General features: G+C 41.3%; 1 protein-coding gene across 6 annotated transcripts in view; it reads right to left on the bottom strand.

Moving 5' to 3' along the window:
- Positions 1–20,772, bottom strand: part of BCL11A (BCL11 transcription factor A) — a 99,615-nt gene that overhangs the window by 74,537 nt on the left and 4,306 nt on the right. For all 6 annotated transcript variants that reach the window (XM_007464149.1, XM_007464150.1, XM_007464145.1 and 3 more), the window contains one exon: positions 17,449–17,778. In XM_007464149.1, the coding sequence (XP_007464211.1) occupies positions 17,449–17,778 (330 nt within the window). The remainder of the gene's footprint in view (positions 1–17,448; positions 17,779–20,772) is intronic.

Genomic DNA, 20,772 nt, shown 5'->3' with positions numbered 1-20,772 from the left:
TGCTGAAAGCCAGACTCCACCAGCCCTTCCTTAAAAGCGCTAGCTGGGTTTCTTGGTCAGCCTTCCAGTGTCTCCTAACCAAGTCACACACACATAATAAAACCCCCTCCCTCATCTTCTCAGGACCCTCGCCCCACTTGCAGATCACTCTGGACAGATGGAGAAGCGGCTACTTGCAAAGTAGAATTCCTTACATGACTGCTCTTTCCAACAACTAGCTCGAAGCCTCCTCCAATACGCCCAGGACAGCCACCCAGGGACTGGATGGGAACATTCTTCTCCTTCCCAGAAGACTGAAAAACTCAACCACAGAACCCACAGGAGGGCGAACCGTCCAGCACCAGAGCTTCCCGCCCAGTTGGTGCCCCAGCACCACTGCAGAAAGCGGCAGACCTCGTGAGGAGGTGGCAGACGGTACTGACTAGAGGCTAAAGGACAGAATCCTTAATACTGTGAGCCCTTAAGGAGGGAAGTTACTTAAGCCTTGGTGAGCCTCGATTTCCTCCTCCATCAAATGGGGCTAACAGGACTTCCCTTCTGGGGTTGCTATGGGGTAGAGTAACAATGTGTTGGATCCACAGTATGGCAGTGGCAACTCTCGGTGTGCATCCTGTGTATTTATGCTTCCTCTCATTTACCCCTTGCATAGACCCTGGCAGGGAGGTTCTTTGAGTAGTCTCCATTTCACAGAGGTTAAGCGGTTCACCCAAACCCTCCTGACCAGTCAGTGGTGAAGCAGGACACTGAACCCACAGCAACTATGTCAGACACCCAGGCACATTCTCCTGCTGAGGCAGCACATGTCTGCAGAGAGAGAGGCCAAGCATTGAGGGACCTGCCGATGGAGAGAAGTCCCCCCACACCAATCACCCCACCACACCAGATCTGCAAGGGTTCCTGAGCTTTCTCCACCCAAGGGCCCTTTCCCACAGGAGCCCACCTTGAGGCAGAAAGAGGCTGTGAGCGCTTTAGAACCTTCCCTGCCCTGTTCTCTCATCCTAACCGGCTCTCCCCACACAGGGAGAAACTACATGGAGATCCCAGTCCTTAAAGGAGAAAAAAGTTGTAAGCCATGAGTCATAATCATAATAGTAACTAGCTTTGCTCAAGTGTTCACTTGGGGAAACAGGCAAGCATCCTCATATAATGCTCACAACGTCCCATGAGGTGGGTCCTGTGACACGCCCCCCCCCCACCCCCCGCCTCCATTTACAGATGAGGAAACCGGAGCTTGGAAAGATGAAGAAATGTGCCCAAGCTCACACAACCAGAAATGGCAGCACTTTTTTGCCATTTTATTCTATGTACTCACAAGAGGCTAAAGGGGGGGGGGGAAGGACATACACATATTTTTCAGAGTTTATTTCCCCTCATTCAGGCCCTCTTCCTTTTCTTACCACGCAGGTTACAAAGACAACCTCGGTGAGAGTGACCCAAAAAGAGGAGAAAGGGGGGGGGGGGGAAGGACATACACATATTTTTCAGAGTTTATTTCCCCTCATTCAGGCCCTCTTCCTTTTCTTACCACGCAGGTTACAAAGACAACCTCGGTGAGAGAGAAGACAGCATCTAAGGGCTTGGCTGAGTTTGGGGGGTTATCTGTGGGATAAGCCCAGGAACCTCCAAATTTTCCCAGTTTCTATAGGCTCCCAGACGAAGAGGGGGGAAAAAAATCCACCTCCCTTGTGAGGCTTCAGCCTGGGGAAGTAAACATGATTTGATCATATTTTACGTGGATGTTCACGATGGTGCCTTCTCAAGTCCATGATGGGAAAAAATATTTTTTATTGTGTGAACTGCACTTTGGACAGGCCTCCAGACCACTTGAAAACCCCAGTGTCCCCTTCGTGGAATTCTCTGGACCCAGCGTTAGCCCCAGCAGCCCCTCTGCTGGGAGCCAGAACATGCCTCCTGCCAGTGAGTAAGAGGGAAATTCAATTACCTCGCCACTTGCGGCAAGAGGACAAAGACTGCACATTAAAAGAGCCAAAAATGTCAGGAAGTTATTGGGCTGATGACTCTTGCTTGCCAACACTCATAAGTGAATACATAGTGTCACAATAAACTAAAAAACACAGAAACACACCAAAGAAGATAAGATGATCGAGAACAAAACAAGCCCAGACACATGGGTTTGCCATCAGCCCTGCTTGGGAAATGCCGTACTTCCAACAGGGCATTTTTTTTCCCCCACTCCTGGCCTTTCCTGGGCCTTGCTTGTATATGATATTGCTCAGCCACCAACGGGTCAGTTCACAGGTCCTTTCCAACGAGGAGTTTAACTGCAGCCATTTAAAAAAATGGGTTCCCACCGATTTCCTACCTGCACACGCAGGCCCACCTGCCATGCCCCTCTCTGGCTCGGCACACAGATACTCCGGCACATGCGCTCACACACTCTGGTCTCCTGAACACACCAACCCTCCGATCCCCAGCCCTTGGGTTACTGGCGTTATCACAACTCTTTTTTTCCCAACGGCAAGCCAGGAAAGATGACAGAAACTGTGTATGTAGCCAAAAGACTAGCCTCAACTGGTTCAGAGGGGAAAAAAATTGAGCTGTGTATGTTTTTTTTTCTTGCCTTTAGCCAAAGACCTGGGAGCATTTGATGTACAGTCAGCAGGTATTTTAAAAAAAGAAAGAAAGAAAGAAAGAAAAGGGAAAAAAAAAAAAAAAAAACCCCACCACTGAAAAGGCCTGGCTGCACTGGGGCCCTGACACGCTCTCATCTAAAGCTTGGCCCTCGGCCAAGTTCATCTGTTAATGGACAGCCACAACCAAGGCCTGCACCTCCCCCACCTCCCCCACCTCCCCGACTCTTCTCTGTTCTCCTACCTCTTTCGAGCTCCTAAAAACTAGACATCGATTATGTCTGCACTTTTCCCTTTCTATTCAAGATAAACAAAGTGCTTCAAGTTCAGGGCACACCCTGGGACCCTTGACAAAACAATCTATCATTCTGTCCGCTAAACCAGTCTGGCTACACCACAGCCAGGAGACCAATGCTCCCAATGTACAATTTTCCCTTTGTGCTCCTTCCCTCTTGCTACTAACCTCTTTTCTTTACCACCTTCTCGGGAGCATATGGACTTGACCACTTTGCTTAAGGCCATCCCGGTAACCTCAGAAATTAAAGAAAAGAATGGAGCTCCTGGCTGCCCCTCCTCCTGCCCAGGTTCTCCTGCTCCCCCTGTGGCCCCCTCTTCCCTTGGACACATACATGCATCCCGTTAGACCCACACAATCCTTTGGACCCTCTCAGCACAGACACCCAGAAAATAAATGAAATTCAGGAACTGCCCCTTCTTTTGCTCCCTGCAAGAACATTTTAAGTGAATTTTGTTTCAAATCATATCCATTAATTTATCCTGACTCGCAATTAAATGCAAGTACACTTTTTACAACCGGTACTGAATGTATTAATTACAACTACAAATGGTCAAATGAGAGCACAGTCCCTCCTAAAAATATTAATAAAATACATAATAAATAATATTAATGAAACAAAAATAGATTCAGAAGCCTTAGCCAGGGCTTTTATTATTTCACACAAGGGGAAATCCAGCCAGTGAAACTTGCTACACATACTTTGGCAGGACTCTGGCCAACCATCACCACTGAACTCTAAAGAGCATGTTTGGCTGCAGGGCAGGGTGGGGGGATTACAGCAGTGCCCTGGTGCTGGGGGTTTTGTGCAGATGCCACCTTGAGAGGCTGATTGATGGCCACGGTGCACAAAGCACGGCCCATGACATCTCACACAGCTTTCCCGTGTGGCTGGGAAAAGTTACCCACAGGCTGCTTCCCCTTCCTAAGGCAGCCCAAGCTGTTACTTCAGTGCCCACTCCTCCCCTGGAAGGACAAACGAAATCCTCTAGACCCAGAGAGAAATGAGCCCTGCTAAATTAAGGGCTTAGGATTCGTGCCCCATCAGCACCATTTACTGCACCAGCACTGCAAGCTGCCTTGCTGCCACACCACCAGGCCCCTGCTAACCTATTTCCACATCCCGAAGCCCCTCGCTTCACCCCCAGCACTCCCTGCCCCCTCCCTTCCCCCCAAATCCAACACACCCACCACACAATCGAATCTAATTAAGATCAGGAGAAAATTTGCATTTTCTTTTCACTGTACCCCCAGTAATCACAGAAGTTCTTCAAATTTTGAGAATTTTGTTCCTCTGCTAATTATTTCCCTCATTTTGCATTTCAAGGCACAAAGACAGTCTATCTCACTGGTGGTCTATTAATAGTTTGAAGTTTTGAGCATCAGAAGGTAGGGTGGGTTTTTTAAATTTTTTCCTTTTAAAACTATTCTGTCATTTCCAGTTTTGTAAAAAGGGTTTTTTTTTGGTTTTTGTTTTCTGTTTTTTGTCATTGTTGTTAGTGGTGATGATGTTAATGTTTCTTCCAAAAGACAGCTTAGCTGTGCTATTCTGTATATTACGATTTGGTAGCCCCCTTACAATAGTTACTCTCTGCCTGGTTTACTGATTTACAGAACGTTGGTATGTGAACGGCAAAAAAAAAAAAAAAAAGAAAGAAAGAAAAGAAAAGGAAAAAAAGAAAGAAAATTCCTTGGCATAAGTGTATGTTTGCTGATCAAATTTCAGATCATGTGTTGTTCATTATTATGACTTTGCTTGAAAAACAGTTTACCACAGTGAGATGGATTCGCTTTATATGCTTTCTACCCCTCCACTCCCTTGAAGTACTTTGAAAAACAGTATACTTTTTTTAAGGTACATCTAAAGCATGAACTGGTTTGGATTAAAACAGTGTTTCAGTGACTGTAAATTCCCTCAAAATACATTTTTAAAAGACTTACACAAAGCCACACATGATTTTGAAAAAGCTAATGAGATTGTCCCACCAACAAAATTTAATGGTGATTTAAGAAATTCTAATACTTTTCATTTACTTCCTATAGAGTTATTTGTGTACTTGACATTTATACAGTCTCTCCATTATATAACAATCTACTCTTGGTACACTAGATGATGCCAATCTACTAGAATGAAATTTGTACTCCATATAAGCAGAGGTTTCCAGTCGGTTTTGACTTACCATTATGTTTCAATGTAAAGTGTTATTATAGCTGAGTATAAAGCACAGCTACTCCATGCTCAGGGTTTTTAACTCTAATACTGTAATCTTTCTTGCTGCTTCTAGGGCTGTGTCAGTGTTTACATTCCTGGAAGTTAAATAAACCGACATGGCAAAACTCCTGGATAGACTGAATAATAAGGCTTCTGATGACTAAATTGTTTACTTTTTACCTTGTTAGGATCCCTTTCTTGTAAAGTTTGGGGGAGAGACAGAGAGAGGAGGAATGGGGGTGGGGGTGTGATATGACAGAAAGAGAGAGATTTACACACTGGCTTCCATATGTCACAAAGACCTTCCTACCCACAACCAACGAGAACGAAGCAGGCTGCCTAAGTTAGCTTTGCCTTTTTCGATTTGTTTTGTTTTCTTAAATACCGGGTCATTTGAATACCCCCTTGTCTACTACCTTCCCTCCAATAAAAAATATGAACATTTTTTTGCCCATTTTCAAATAGCAAATTATCCATTAGATTTCATCATATCTTAGTAAAGCAATTACATCAAGAAAATGATAGTGCGTGTGGAATCAATTATGCATGCAGTTGGCCGGAGACCAAAGGCTGTGAAGTCGGAGAGGGCAGAATCGCTCGACACACACAAATAAAAAGCCCCTGGATCTCACAGATGGACCCCATCAGTTCATCTTACTGCCTAAAAAGTTCATGCACTTAATAATTTATTTGTGTTCTGGATACTGTTTCCCAGCTGAATATTAACAACTTTGAACTGAAGCATGCTTTTAGCATGGTATGGCTAGAAGTCACGGTAGGGCAGTGCTAGGGTCCCTCGGAGGTTAAAACTGTAGTTATGTTTCTTACACACTGTTCATTTTCCATCACAATTTATTTTCTTTCATTAAACATTCCTTTTAATCAGAATATCAGTTTCAATGTTCTGATTCTGCTTGTTAACCAGTGATAAACTGCTAAACCAAAGACGAACATCAATAATACAGCACAGGCTATTCAACAGCAAAGGCAAACACCAAAATCACAGGCTCTCAAAAATCGGAAACCGTTCGTTAGCACCTTGTTTTCACAGCCAGGGCACTTGTGTACCTTGAGGGAGGCACCCGGTAGCCCAGAGACCACGATTTACTTTAGTGATGAGGGGAGGACACAGAGAGAGCAGCTGAGAGCAGAAGGCCCCAGGAAAACTTACTTGAGCTAAGAGATAAAGAAGTCATCCAAACCCAGGCCCAAGACGTGGAGGTGCAAAAGCCATCTATTCAAAGCAGAGACCCAAAGCATTGTTAGAAAGGTCTGTAGTTTGTAGGCGTCTCTCTTCCAAAAGAGCCTGATGTCTTAATACACTGGAATAGTCAAGTCTCTCCGCCATCAAACTGCTAACAGTGAAACTGCCCGACAACTTGCACGAGGGAACAGGGACATACATATTTCTGTACGTATCTGTATGTGCCTCAATCATACACCTAAATTTTATAGTCTTCTCCCCAAATGAGAACGACTTCCAGCCAACACTTCCACAAACTGTACTTAACGTTAAAAGAAAACGGATAAAACATATGTAATTACTCAAGGTTAGACATCTAATTCCTCAATTCACTAAAGGAAACTTGGCAAGAAGATGCATCATTTTGCTCCTTTCTACTGGGGCATCTGAGGAGGAGAGCCACTGAGGCAGCTAATACACAAAACATGATCAAAAGTGATTAACAACAGCTTCATATGCAAATTGCATTAATGAAGGAGTGCAAAGTCATCATGTAAATTAAATATGTCAAATCTCTTGGTGAACTTTCAATCTTGAGAAGAAAAAACACGGCTTTAATTTTTTTACATCATCAATTTTGCAAGATTGAAAATCTAAGAATCTTGGTGCTATAAACAATTTTCACCTTTTTTTTCTCCTTCAGCAGGCTGACAGGCCAGCCTGATGTGCACCGAATGTACATGTTAATAGGCCAATCAAAAATGCAAAACAATTCGCAATTACTGGAAGGACCTAATGGTCATTAGAATTTACAACTAGGTAATGAACTGAAGTCTGCCCACACCATGCATATTCATAAAGCAATTTAGCCTTTGAAGATTAAAGAAGTGCTTAAAATTCAAATGAGCTTTAGCAAATTATCAGTAAGATTCATCCAAAAAGCAAAGGGTTTTTCTTCCTATGATTTCCTCATTTTTTAAATGCAAAATTGTTATATCTTCCAGACTGAGCTTAAACTAAACATTGAGCTTCTAGTGAAGCCAAGGGGCTAAGAGACAAACAGAGGCTGCAAACATCGTTACGGACTTTGTTCATAAAACTAAGCCCTTAAGAGCCAAACCTATCTCTAAACATGGTAATTTATCAAAAACAGCCCAGAGTTGCTCCTAGGCAATACTGCACAGTCCTCCAACAAAACAGATTAACGCAAGTCCCACCACCCTCCCAAAAAGCCTTTTTCCCCTCAAGTTCAGTCTCCTGTGTAAACATCCACTATGGTATAAAAACAGCTTTTTCATCGGCTTGGAGTGGCATTCATTTTAGAAGTTTCTGCTTCCAAAGAGAAAAGAGCAAGGGAGAGGGTATGAGGCAGAGGAACGAGATCTGGTTTACTTCTGAGGAGTGAAAATCTTGTCGTTGGGTATGTGTCTTCCTGGGGGTTCCCCCCTCCTGCACTGGCAGCATTTAACCCAAGAGGAACAGGTCAGACAGACATCAGCTGACATTCAGAAAGTTAGGGTGTCCACCCCACCCCCCAACCCCAGTTGTTAGAGAGCATCGTGGGAATTTGGATTTTCACGCTTCCCAGTTACCAGTCTGGAGAAGAACCTAACTCACACCTTGAATGCTAACACATACCTTACTACCCTCAGGACATTCAAGAAATTCTAGTGACAGCATTCCCAGTGAAAGTCTCCCCCACTGCCATCCCAAACACTCAATCCAGGTCAAAGCACGGAGGTTATATGTAAACCCTTTCTCAGATGGTGGACAAGTCAGACTGAGAATAACAGCTTTGAAGGGACCACGTGCCCGTGCGCATTGCTCCAAAGCTGGACCCAAAGGGCTCTCTGCTTTGGTGACTGTGTCTGAACCCCCGCTGAAAATATTCCAGTAGCTTCTCTCTGCCACCCTTCTCCCCCTTTCTCCACCGCCCCAGCCTCAGATGTTTTCCTGGAGTTGATCTTACCCAAAATGTACGTATATCAAGGAAGTGGGAAAGAGGAGAGGGAAGGGAGAAAACCTCAGGTACTATCCCCGATTCCTTGACTCTCTTACCCATGGGACCTGCTCAGAAATGTGCCACATTTTAACGTCTGTTAGAAAGAACAGGATGCAAAGCCGCACAGAACCCACATTCACGACCATCTGTATGAACCACAGGTCTGCAGTCCTGACCAATTCCATCTGACACTAATGTTACTCTACATGAGTAGAGTTCAATGAGGGTTGATATGGGATGTGACAGAGTAAATCAGAATTAGATTAAAAACAAAAGTTTAGAAACCGATGCTACACTGCAGAGCAAATGGGACTTGAAGGCCAAATTTCCCCTAACTGCCTTCAAGTCATTTTCCCTATTAGAGCGTTTGCCTGCCACCCCTCTGCTGGCAATGCCGCAGTCACATCAGAAAGTAGAGCGGAATGCACATAGGAAGGCTTGAGACGTTCCTCTTTAGATACAATACCTATATATTTAATATATAGCAATTAACTTCTGGTCAGGAGTCTGCAGGCAGCAAGCTGCCCCAAGCAGATAGTGGAGGAGGGGGCCCGGAGCTGGGACAAGCACAAAAGACAGGTCCAACAACAATGCCTGCTGTCAGCAGCTGAATTATTTTTATACAGGAATTTTTATCTCTATTGTACAAACAAGTACGTGTCTGTGCAGACTTGTTAAGCAATCCACTTGTATGTAGAATAAGATTTTTTTTTCTTTCTTGCTACCAGTCACACAGCTCTAAAAGATCAGAAGAAATACGTAGTCTTTGAAGCTGCTCAAATGTTTTAGTTAAAAGGACAGCAGTTGTTTTCAAAGATCCAAGAGTATCTTTATCAGAATTAAATTTTTCCTTATTGATTTTTTCCCCTTAACATAACAAAAACATAACGTGAGAAGGTTACGATTTATTATTAAAAATTTTCTCAGCCTTTAAATCGTTCTTCAGTAGCCAGTGTTCACTTTTAAATGTAAAAGAATAATTTTTTTTAATCTTAGAATGGGATGGAGTAGGAGAGAGAAACTCATGAAATTTAAAATTTAACATTGGTTAATGCATTGTTTTAACTATGAACTCAAAGACTTGGGAGAGGGGGCTAAAATGAGCAGTAAATGGCTCATTGTAAGCTGCCCCGAAATGTAAATAAATCACGAAATCATGGTATCCCCTGAGTCGGTAAAAGGAAATGCTTCAGATATTTTTGTTTTTTGACCCAAAGAGAAACTCCATATTTAAAACCTAAAAAGCAGACGTGGCCTGTAGTACCCTGTGCTCCAGTTAAGGTAAGAATCCAAGCTACACCTTATTTCCCTAAAAAATTGACAGATGTGATTTTTTTTCTGCAGCTTTTTATGCATCATTACATATCAAGAAGATGAACTGATGAATATAAATGTAAATGCCCCGATGCTTAGCAAAAGGCTTCCCTGTGTTTTTTAGAAAGTTCCAAAATAAAATAGAAAGTGGAGGAAGTGGGGACACCACAGCACCTGTGTTCTTTTTGAAAGCACCTTTGCAGGTTTCACAATAATTCCATTCTTCATTTTAATGGTAGTTTTTAATCAGTGGACTCACCTCTATCTAAAACTAAAATCAAATTGTAGGTGTAATTGTTCGTTGCCAATGCTAACAACAGCAAAGATACAAACAGAAACTCATTGTGAGTGACCACAGGTCCCCAGGTATCCCCTTCACCAACATGCCTGCTCCAGGTCCCCACTGGGAATTCCCTGGCGGGGCCGATTAAATTCTGAATAACAGGCTGACAACCCTATCTGGAAAAGTGTGTGCACGGCATCTTCTCGCCTCTTTTAGAGGAAGTTTAAACCTAATCATCTCACCTTCAGTGGGTATAATTTGCTGTTTAGCACACCAAGAACTTGGTATTTTATCTATCTAAAGAGATCAAAAAGAAAAAAGGAGGGCAGAGTGGGAGCAAGCTGTGGCCTGGCCTAGCCCCTGTGCAGGGTGCTAGCTCAGAGCAGCAACCTGTGCAGGTAAGACTTCCAGCGGCATTGCATCAGATCCGATCACATCAGTCTCCAGGGTGAACCGAGAGGTGAAACGCTCCGGTGCCCTGTCTGCAAACTTCTCATTCGCCAGTTCTTGGCAGCTTATTTTTCCGAGTGTTTTGTTTCAGGAAACGTGTGTATTTTTCTTTGTATGTTTTGTGGGTTTACCACAACTGGTTCTGACAGCTGTTGATACTCTTAAATGAACACATTATAAAAATCCTCTTTAAAACCTCAAGCAACAGTGGACTCAAAAATAACGGTAAAATATTTTAATGGAGTTCCAGTTGAGAGTTGGTTAAAAAAAAAAAAAGTACAAATGAAGGTACAGAAGTCCTTTAAGTCAGCGCTAGATTTAAACTGAACGTCTGTGTGTGCGCGTGTGCGTGCGTGTGTGTGTTTAATGGGGAAAGAGGGGTGTTGCAAATCACCACAAATATTTACACTGTACTCCCTTTGTTCAAATCACATACTTTTAACAGGAAAACCTGGAACTGTGGCTATTTAAAATTTTAAATATTCAAATGCCTGTAATTAACCATATGAAACAAATTATGTCGCATTTCTCCATACCAGAACATGCAAAAAAATTCGGGTGGGGGATTGGGAGGTGGCAGAGTCGGGGAGGCAACTCCAAGAGGAGGAAAGGATGATGTTTTCATTTTGCTATAGATCAAAGGAGAACAAGAATGGAAACTGTGGCATATCCAGCATTTTTACATTGCTGTCTTTCACACTGGGCTATCTAAGTTTACACAATTCTCCAGACTAGCTGCATACTAAGCTGGCTGTGTACAGCTTTATTATGGTGCGCTGGTGGAAGAAGCATTAATATTCCAGCTCCGCATCTGACAGGGCATTTACATGCGCCCATCTGAGCGGCACCTGAGAGATCTTCCAAGGTGCAGTAGCTGTGCGCCTATTGTAAAGGCAAATGAAGCTCACCTATTCCCTGCTGGGGTCACAAGTGACCTCACCACCCCCCATGCCTCAAATCCTTCCCTTGCCAACCTAACTCAATGCCATCGCAGAATGACGAATGAGCTCAGAAATAGACCCTAAGTTACTAACCCTGCTAAGAACAGCAAAAGCCTTTGCTGAAATGTTTTAAAAATGCATAGGGAGTGCAGCTGGCCAGTAAAAAGCAGAGAGACAAATTCCAGTGAACCCAATATGGAATACGTTACATTCTAAAACTGATTAGAAATACAGTCTGATGTTTACTGGCTTCAAATTGAGTTTGGCATCAAGCATACTAGCTTTAATAATGTTGGCATTTTTTAAATAATTATCTTAAATCTGCCTTTGGTCTTTAGGAGCACATGTGGAGAGCTCAAGCATTCTTATTCGTCAGGTTACATTTCCTAGAAATTAAGTTTGTGACAGAAAATGACTCTACTAGCAATAATATGGTTCGTGCTCAAATTAATTAGGTCATTGTTGTAAAAACTACATGGCAAATTACAAAGGTAAATTTACTGATATTGGCCAGAGCTCTAACCCCTGGGAGTAAAGGGGAGAAGCAGGTTAAGGATGCTTATTTACCTGGGTAGGAGGACAGAACAGAGGAGGGAGGGATACGATGCCAATTTTCTATTGGTATTATAGATAAAAATACTAGTCATTATCCATTAAATTATATAGTCTGAATATATTTTATGAACTTTATTAATATCCTCCAAATTGACACATAAAATTAAAACCTGTTCGATCTGAGATAGTGTTAAAAATGGGCCCTAAGTTTAAATCATTTTTTTTTTAATCCTTGTAAGAACAACAATGCTGACATAACCATGACCCAAATGAAATCTGAACAAGCAGAAAGGTACGAAAGATCCTTGGTGATTAAATCTCTTGCTAAAAAAGTGGCAAGGTGCCAGGCTGGGTCCAGTTTGATGCTAAGTGACTTTTATTGCACAAAGCTGGTACTACTGTATATGTAAAAACAGACTTGGGCTTCGGGTGAATTTTGTCAAATGATTTCTTTGTGCAATAAGGGTGTGAACAGAGCAACCGGCGTAGATTAAATTAACATCAAGTGACGCAATCTCGGTGCATCTCCCTAGCTGTGTTACTTCAGTTAACATTTCATATTTTCCCCCCAAACGAAAGCCGAACTTTCTGCTTTTTTTCACTGACTAGTGTACAAGGCCACCATTCACCTATTCTCCTACTTGAAATACTTTCACTAAGAAATCACAAAATTCTGAAAAATGCTTCCCTAGGATTTGCACGTTTGTTATATACTTCAATTTAGTACCCCCACACACACATTAGCCAAACTGCACTAAGGCTGCAGCGTGACAATAATGATTTTCCAGGATTCTAAAATGTGCCATTAATATGCATCCCGTTCACCTCTACCCTGAGCTTAAAGTTTGCTGTCCTGACGCTGCCTGCACGTGTCTATACTCACTTGCATTTTCCAGCCCATGGGCAGCTCCACAATTAAATGCCACATTCACCAGGAGAAAGGTGTGCAAAACAGATTTCAGATCCTTTGAAAGTAAAAGGCACCACTTGCAATACAACGAGGAACTGGGTGATTTGAGAAATTACAGCACTGTTTTTTAAGCTTTCATAGAATAAACACAGAGAATGGGAGGGAAACTTTCCCCCTCTGCTCCTGTTCTTGAAGTGAATACATATTTGTGTTTCCAATAGAAGGCCACTTTTACATTAACTGTCTGTAACAGCAGGAGACAGAAAAACTAACACAATCTCCACATCACACACAGGATGATCTTCATATCACGTGGCCCTATTCTCAAAACTATTTATAAAAGACAACTAGGAAAATGCACAATGCATCTTTTCTGTGTCACGGAAAGGGTAACGTCGGAAGAACTTGGGGATCTTTGGGATCTTCCACATTGTAGATTTTTTTTTTCTTTTTGGCTTGCCGAAGTAAATTTAGCAGCCATGCGGGCCACTGTGTTTAATTAAGCTTTCAAAAGTCCTCTGACAATGCCAACAATTGTAAGACACTTCTGCGGCTCAATCATGCAATCGCTGTGACAGTTCTATTTACAATTTGTCTTAGAAAGAGTTTCTCTCACATTGTACTTTGACAAAACATCCAAGCTGCCAGTTCACAACCTTTCTCTGTCTTATTTACAAATACATCTTGTATATAGGACTCCCAGTCTCATGAACATGAGCCTTTGGGTAATGGTCCCACAAACACAGGCTCCCAGTGAAAATCCTAGGTATTTATTAGGAAACAATATTCTTTAGTCTCCAGATGTGAAGGTTAAATAAAATGTTCACCAGTAAACTGGGGTTTTGTTTGTTTGTTTGTTTGTTTTAGCTGCCATGCTAAAAATTCACTTCAGAAGTCAGTGGTTTTTATTCAGAATCACACAAATAAAGAGAAATGAAAAATAAGAGGTTATAATAGGATACTATAATTTATAGTCTCATTTACAATTATACCATAAAGTACATCTTCCAGTTCAGTCTGAGATAAGAAAGAATTCAAACGGGTACAAAAAGAAAAGGCAAGTTGAGTTTCTGAATTCTAAAAAGCATGAGTATGTTATACATGATTTACCTTTAAGTAACATGCTTATATATTTCTGGATTGAATTAGTATTTCTCCTCTCACAGAGCTTCTGTCTTACATATTATTATCTGGGTATGAGGTGTATTGTCTAGGCAAATAATTTTTCAATGGCCTGATATCAATGTCTATGTTCATGATTTTAAAGAGAAAAAATGTTATATATCAATAGCAAGAGACTTCACTACACTTTACAGGACTAATCATATTTTCTCCCATTCTCTCAAAAAGCTAACTTTATGACAGCCCAACCCTAATTTAAAGATTTCTATGTGCAATAGCCAAAACCTCAAAGCTGACACTGTGGGATAATATTTTCTGGCCTTTTCTATAAGTGAACAGCAGCTCCACAGTCACTAATCTTCAATGAATATTTCCCCCTCATAAAATAGGAGTCTAGAAAACAAAACAAAACCCTAATTAAAGGCCCTGACTGCCAGTCAAAGGCTGCTGATATCTGATGGTGGATATCTGACACGTAACATTGATGAACTGGGCCCTGCACAATATAACCTGCCCATTTCCAGTTAAATTAGTACTACTTTAGTGGTCTCAGTGGATCACAATCACACAATATTTTGAATGAAATGAAAAAAAAAAAAAAAACCTGATCAACATATACGTGTGTATTCAACCAGGTAAAAATCATCCTTTCTAAAGAATACTCGGCTTTGAGAGGCCTATGTACAGCCAAAACCCACACCATCTTACTGAAGTTTTAAAGGACACTCAATCTCCTATGTGAAAGCCCCAAATTCTAAGCTTTATTTATCTCAGGAAGAAGATCTGTCACTGATTCCAGCTTCCTGCCTATAAAACAGCATAGAGCACACAGTAAGCTCACATCCAACTTACATCACTTTAATAAGGCCTTTCCTACACAGCGTATTTAAATAACTACGTCTTATATGGTTGCCAAACATATTCTTCTAGAGATTCATCAATATATCTCTTTCCTAATACAGAGCATTGCTCCTCCTTTCTTCTTGTGACACAATTCAAATATCTACTGAATGATTACTCTTATTGTTTCCTTCCTCACCGTAAAAAGAAAAGCAGACTTGGGAGTTGTGAAGACGTGCTCTAGAGAAATGGGCTGGGAATACACAGCCGTCTTCCAGAACTTCGCTTCAGAGGCACCTAAGGGCCAGGGCATCTTAATTTATGTGCGATGGCAGAACGTTAATTTCACCATAGGAAACTCCTTAATTCATTACCGTGAATTATGAAAAGTCGTGACTCTAGTTACTGACATCTCGCTTTGCGATGTGACCACGCTATTTATGCTCAGCCAATTCCAGGGTGGGAACAGGTGATTAAACACAATGAAAGGAATCAAGACTTTGTAATTATTCGTGAATGAAAGGTTTACCTCACCTGGGTCGCAGCACTGGTGCACCCATTGACTATCTTAGATAGCTTAAGTAGCTCTTCATCTCAGTGTAATTACTTAGCATTAGCCCCCTATAAAACATGTTTTACATGTGCTTTTTGGGGGGTTTCTTTGAGCTCTCTTACTGCACTAGTCCTTAAAAAAAAAGAACCTTTATGACAACCAGAGAGTTAAGGAAAATATCTCTTCTTCTTCCCTACCTAGATTTACAACTGTGACAGTGAAAAGCCTTCACTATAGAGCCTTCCCCCCAGCTTTTAGATTTCTCCTCTAAGTACAGAGGCACAGAATTTTCAAGCTGGTTAATCTGAGACTGAATAACCTATTTGGGACCTCAGTAAGAAGTGTGGTTTTAATTCTTGCTTGACAGACACTGTGTTTTGTCTTTTAAACGAGCAGCTCGATATGTAAATACGATGTTACATCACGCAAGTGTTACTCCATATTTGGTGATTTAGAAAGGCTTTGGATCTCCTAAGACGACAAATCCCCTTCCGCTTGCTCTTGCTTCATTAATCATGTTCATTACACTTCTGTTCATTTTCCTTCCAGTCACAAGACAGCACATGGAAATGGTCATTGCCATATCCTGCTGGGGGGCAGGGAGGGGTGGATAAAATCTTAACCTGCATGTCATATAAGCTACATGTGGTGGATTCGAGAAAAATATTTTGTGAATGCACCTTCCCTGGCAGCAGATTTCTCATTTCACTAAAGGAAAAGTATCTTGAGTATTGTTGCAGGCAGCATTAAAAAAAAAGAGAGAGAGAGAGAGAAAAAAAATGCCACGTTTGATTTTAATGATCAAATTCCAGAGCGGGGGAGGAGAAATAATACGACATTTAATCCCCTCTGGACTACTGACCCACTACAGTTCAACTCTGTGGTCAAACTAGGTTGAAGGGACAAGTTCCAATGAATCGATTGACTCTATGCACTACCCTTCCTAAAACTGAACAAACCCTCTGCCTTCTGGGGGCAGCAGCAGGGGAAATGGGGAGTGACCAACCGACAGGCATGCCGGTTTTGTGACCACAGAACCTGCATTCACTTCATCTTGTACATTAAATCACCATTGTTTCATTTTTAAAAATGTTTTAAGGGTCACTGTATAGTGTTGTTTATCACTTAGAGTGGGGATTTAAGTCCCTCTGTTAGTCATTAATTCCTTTTCCCTTGAGCTGTTGAGAAACCCACACCCCTAGCTACCTTTCTGCTAAAATTAACCAAAGGAAGCAGAGCTGTTCAATGTGTGTATATATTTTTCCAAGAGAATTTTTACATTATGTTATAGCAGAAACAGTGGAAGTCTGCACTGGACATTTGTAAGGGTGACATGTGGTTGTGTAAACCACAAACAAAATCAAGATACATCTGTCAAAACCACATCAGAGGCAAGAGAGAGCACAGAGAAGCATTTATCATTTAGCTGAGGAGGCAGGCTGCAGGGAGCAGCCATTCCTGTCAAACCAACCTTTTGAAATTTCCAACATGCCCTTAAACTTTTCGAGTAAGCATGTCTGTGCGCTTCAGCAACTGCCCTCTCTACTCTGGCCTGGCCAGTCGAAAATGGCATCTTAAAGTCAAGGTCACGGTGTCATCCCACCACGGGGCTGTGTTTAATTACAGCCCCATACGGGCTGACAGCCAATATGGATCCAAGGCTAGCCCTGAAACTCAGTTAACTCTTTCCAGCCCCTCCAAAATGCCCTTCCAGCCCACCCAACTTCATGGAAGCATCGAGAACAAACTGCACCCCTAGGGAGGTCTGATCAGGTATTCTGATTCAAACAGGTCACTGGCCGAACTACAAATGCCTATACAGCCACTTTGCCTCTGACTTGTCACCAAGGCTGGAAATGGACCTTGGAAACTGGGCTAGGTGTAGTAAGGTTCAACACTTAAAAATGAGAAGGGGAGAGAAAAGGAAAGAAATTCAGAATCAGCAGATCCAGAGAGAGGGTATCAGGTGTGTGTAACCTATTCTGCCTACATCTGACTCGGTGAAGTGGAAAATATTTATTTTTATGTGTTCTGGACATAAGCAATAGGAATGCTTATTTTAACATTACAGGGCTGTCATGGACAGTCACATGGAGAAATACAGAAAGCACTTCACCACTCCTTAGTGCTTGGCTACAGCGCCTCTGAAAATGAAAAGAAAACATGCAAACAGCTTTTCTCCTTGCTTCTCATTTACCTGCTATGTGTTCCTGTTTGGGGCAAATTCCTCTAGATGACGTTGATAAACAATCGTCATCCTCTGGCGTGACCTGGATGCCAACCTCCACGGGATTGGATGCTTTTTTCATCTCGATTGGTGAAGGGGAAGGTGGCTTATCCACAGCTTTTTCTAAGCAGAGGCTGCCATTGCATTGTTTCCGTTTGTGCTCGATAAAAATAAGAATGTCCCCCAATGGGAAGTTCATCTGGCACTGCCCACACGTGAGGAGGTCATGGTCCCCTTCTGGAGCTCCCAAAGGGCCGTGGTCTGGTTCATCATCTGTAAGAATGGCTTCAAGAGGTTCGGCTGTGGTTGAAGAAACAAAAGCACAATTATTAGAGTGCCAGAAAGGAGAGAATACGGGGAAATACATTCTCAACCCCATCCCATCCCAGCACATTATGTAAAGGGTTTCTAGCCTCCTCCATTTAATGCCCAGAAAAACGTGAGCGTCTAAAATGTACACGGATGTGAAAACTGTCAACAAGAAAGCAAATTTATCAATGAGGCAAATCATCATATATTTAAAGAAAACTGCCTGACTTGCATACTTCCAGAGAAAACACACATACATACACACACACACACACACACACACACACACACACACACACACACACCCCAAATGTGTCTGGTTTGTAAGTTTAGAAAGAATGTGACTGTTAAATAAATAGTTAATGCAGAAACATAAAGTAAGCTTAAATAATAACTACCCCCCCAAAAAAACTGGTAAAAACATGGATTGAAAACAAATTTGTTTCTTTTTCGTATAGAGTAAGTTGTCTATTGTGCCCAAGAATAAAAGGAGAGGTGAATAAACACACACACACACACACACACACAGCCTTTGTGTGTGAACATATATACTCTAAATATACAGACATGGCTTCATAAATCAGAAAGCTACTACATCACACAGAAAATGTGCCACATTTACACTGCCGTAATAAGAAAAAGACTGCATTCACCTGTGAAACAGATCTAAATAATAATCATAACGCAGCATAATTCACAGTGCCAAAAACCTTTCTGATCTCGCTCTCAGCAGTGCCACAAAATCAAAGAAATACCAAATTCACTGGCAATTCTTCTCAGACACATTAGCTAAATGGGATACTTTTGAGTACTTAAGAAAATAAGCCAATTAGTCATTTTTTCATTCTGAAGAAAGGAATGTCTAAAATATTCTAAACATGTTTGCAGTTGGTGGCCCCCATCACGTAAAAATCAGAATGGTCAAGCAAACGCCACATTTCAGATCAAAGCTGAGAAGTCCTTTCTTTAGACTTGAAATACTTTGCCTAATGTTGTCAAAGTTGTCTAATTTTCTGAATGAGCTCCAGAACGCTTCATTATGGGACTATTTCTGCACACATAATCACCAGCGGATGGTATAACAAGGTAGATATGTCTTTCATTCCTGTTTCCTTTTTTTTTTTTTAACCGTGCACCAAAAAACTCCAGCATCTATTTGAACAGCTTCTATCATTTTTTAAACTTCCAAAGGGGAAACGAGAGTTGGTAAGTCTCTGCTCCTGAAACCTTATGCTTACTCTATCACACACACACAAAATTACAAAATATGAAACATATCCAGGATGCTGCCAGTTAATAAAACTGAAGCAGAAAATGTACAAGTCTTAAACAGTTAATCAGTCTGACCTTCTTTAGCAAGCTGCCAATTTCACATTTAATGAACTTAAAGCCACAGAGAATCAAAAAATAGATTTTAATTTGAGTGTAGAATATTGGAACAGATTTTGATAAAGTGCAAAAATCCAGTGAACTCAGGTTAAATTTATTTCAACCCTATCCAGACTGAATATTGAGGGGGAAGATCTGGAGTAACTCCCAGATGTGCTGGGTGAAATAATATTGAGAGAGCCCTGCCTAGGTGCACCTGTGCTCAAGTAGGACATGTCATAATTTCTAGCCTCTGGTACTCCTCCTAATTTAACATAAGGTCACCACAGGAATATGAAGGTTATATTCCTACTAATAAAGACAGCAAAGTAAGCACTTATATTTCTGTGCCCAACATACGGACCAAAAGATAAATACACATGCATACTTTTCAAATAAAAGGAGACAAACAGAAAGCTTTTGCATTGTGCTTCTATATCATTTTTTTCCTATTTGCTTTCGTTGTGACCAAGTGAGGAACTGAATAAGGAAGTCATTCTCCAAGATCCCTCCTATGTGAATTAAGGATTTTAAGTACACATTAACAAATGTGGCTTTTGTTGTTGTTGTTCAGCATTAACTACAAGTTCTGAGGTTTACAGATTGAAGACTCAGGAAAAAATACTTCATTTTATTAAAGTTAGTAGAGTACATAGAACCTTTGCACAAAAACATGTTTTTAAACTCCACCGTTAAGATTTGTTCTTTATTCCCAAGCCCTGACACATTTCTGAAAATGGAAATATTATTTGGGAGCAAAAGGAGATATTCCCTTAGTTATCAAACAGTTAAAGGTAATGTGGTACGAAACAGACTTGGTTAAAGTCTTCTAAATGTAGTGACTAAACTGATTTACAATCAAAACCAGGAAATGAAGTGGTAATTCAGAGGTTGCTGATTACACCTCCACATTTCACCTAATTAATTTTATAGGAGGCAAAGTTCTTGAAAATAACAAGATGATCAAATGTACAGATATAAAACCTATAACCTCAACATTTTCTATGCTCTTAACATAAATTATTGCTAATTAACAAGAATTATATCCTAATGTATGAAATACGGTTAACATCAGGCTCCCTGCTAAACATTTGGCTAGTGATGTTCAGAGAAATACCAAAATGTTTTATCATTGCTACTATATTATTAAAAATCAGACGAAGTGGGGCACAAAGAAAATATGAAAATACAATTCTCTTGCTGTAGTCTACTGATTTGCATTGACATCTTTTCTCAGTGGCAATCAACATTTCCTTTCTGGGCTCTGATAATTTCTCTGTATTTTAATGCAAATTCCCCTTTCCCTAAAAACATTCCTAACCTCAGCCATTTTACCCCCTCCCTCAATTCAATTCCATCCTCCTTCACTCCCACACAACCACCGTTTCTAAGCTCCGGCCTAAGCTCTGGCTACAAAGCGGGGAGTCCAGGATTGAAGTGGAAAGGAGTGGGCAAATGATCATAATAATTAGCCGCGAATTCTCTACAAGGGGAAAAAGAAATTGAAAATAAAATGCTTCTGCGTTCAAACAGCAAGACTGACTGAAACGTCTCAATGCCCCAGCGGCTGACTGAGATCTCCTTCCTCTCTCTGCAGTTGCAAAGGAATAAATTAAA

Source organism: Lipotes vexillifer, unplaced genomic scaffold (genome assembly GCF_000442215.2).
Source record: "Lipotes vexillifer unplaced genomic scaffold, Lipotes_vexillifer_v1.1 scaffold311, whole genome shotgun sequence".
Classification (NCBI taxonomy): Eukaryota; Metazoa; Chordata; class Mammalia; order Artiodactyla; family Lipotidae; genus Lipotes; species Lipotes vexillifer.
The sequence above is the reverse complement of the archived record's forward strand: the minus strand, read 5'-3'. Positions and strand labels throughout refer to the sequence as shown.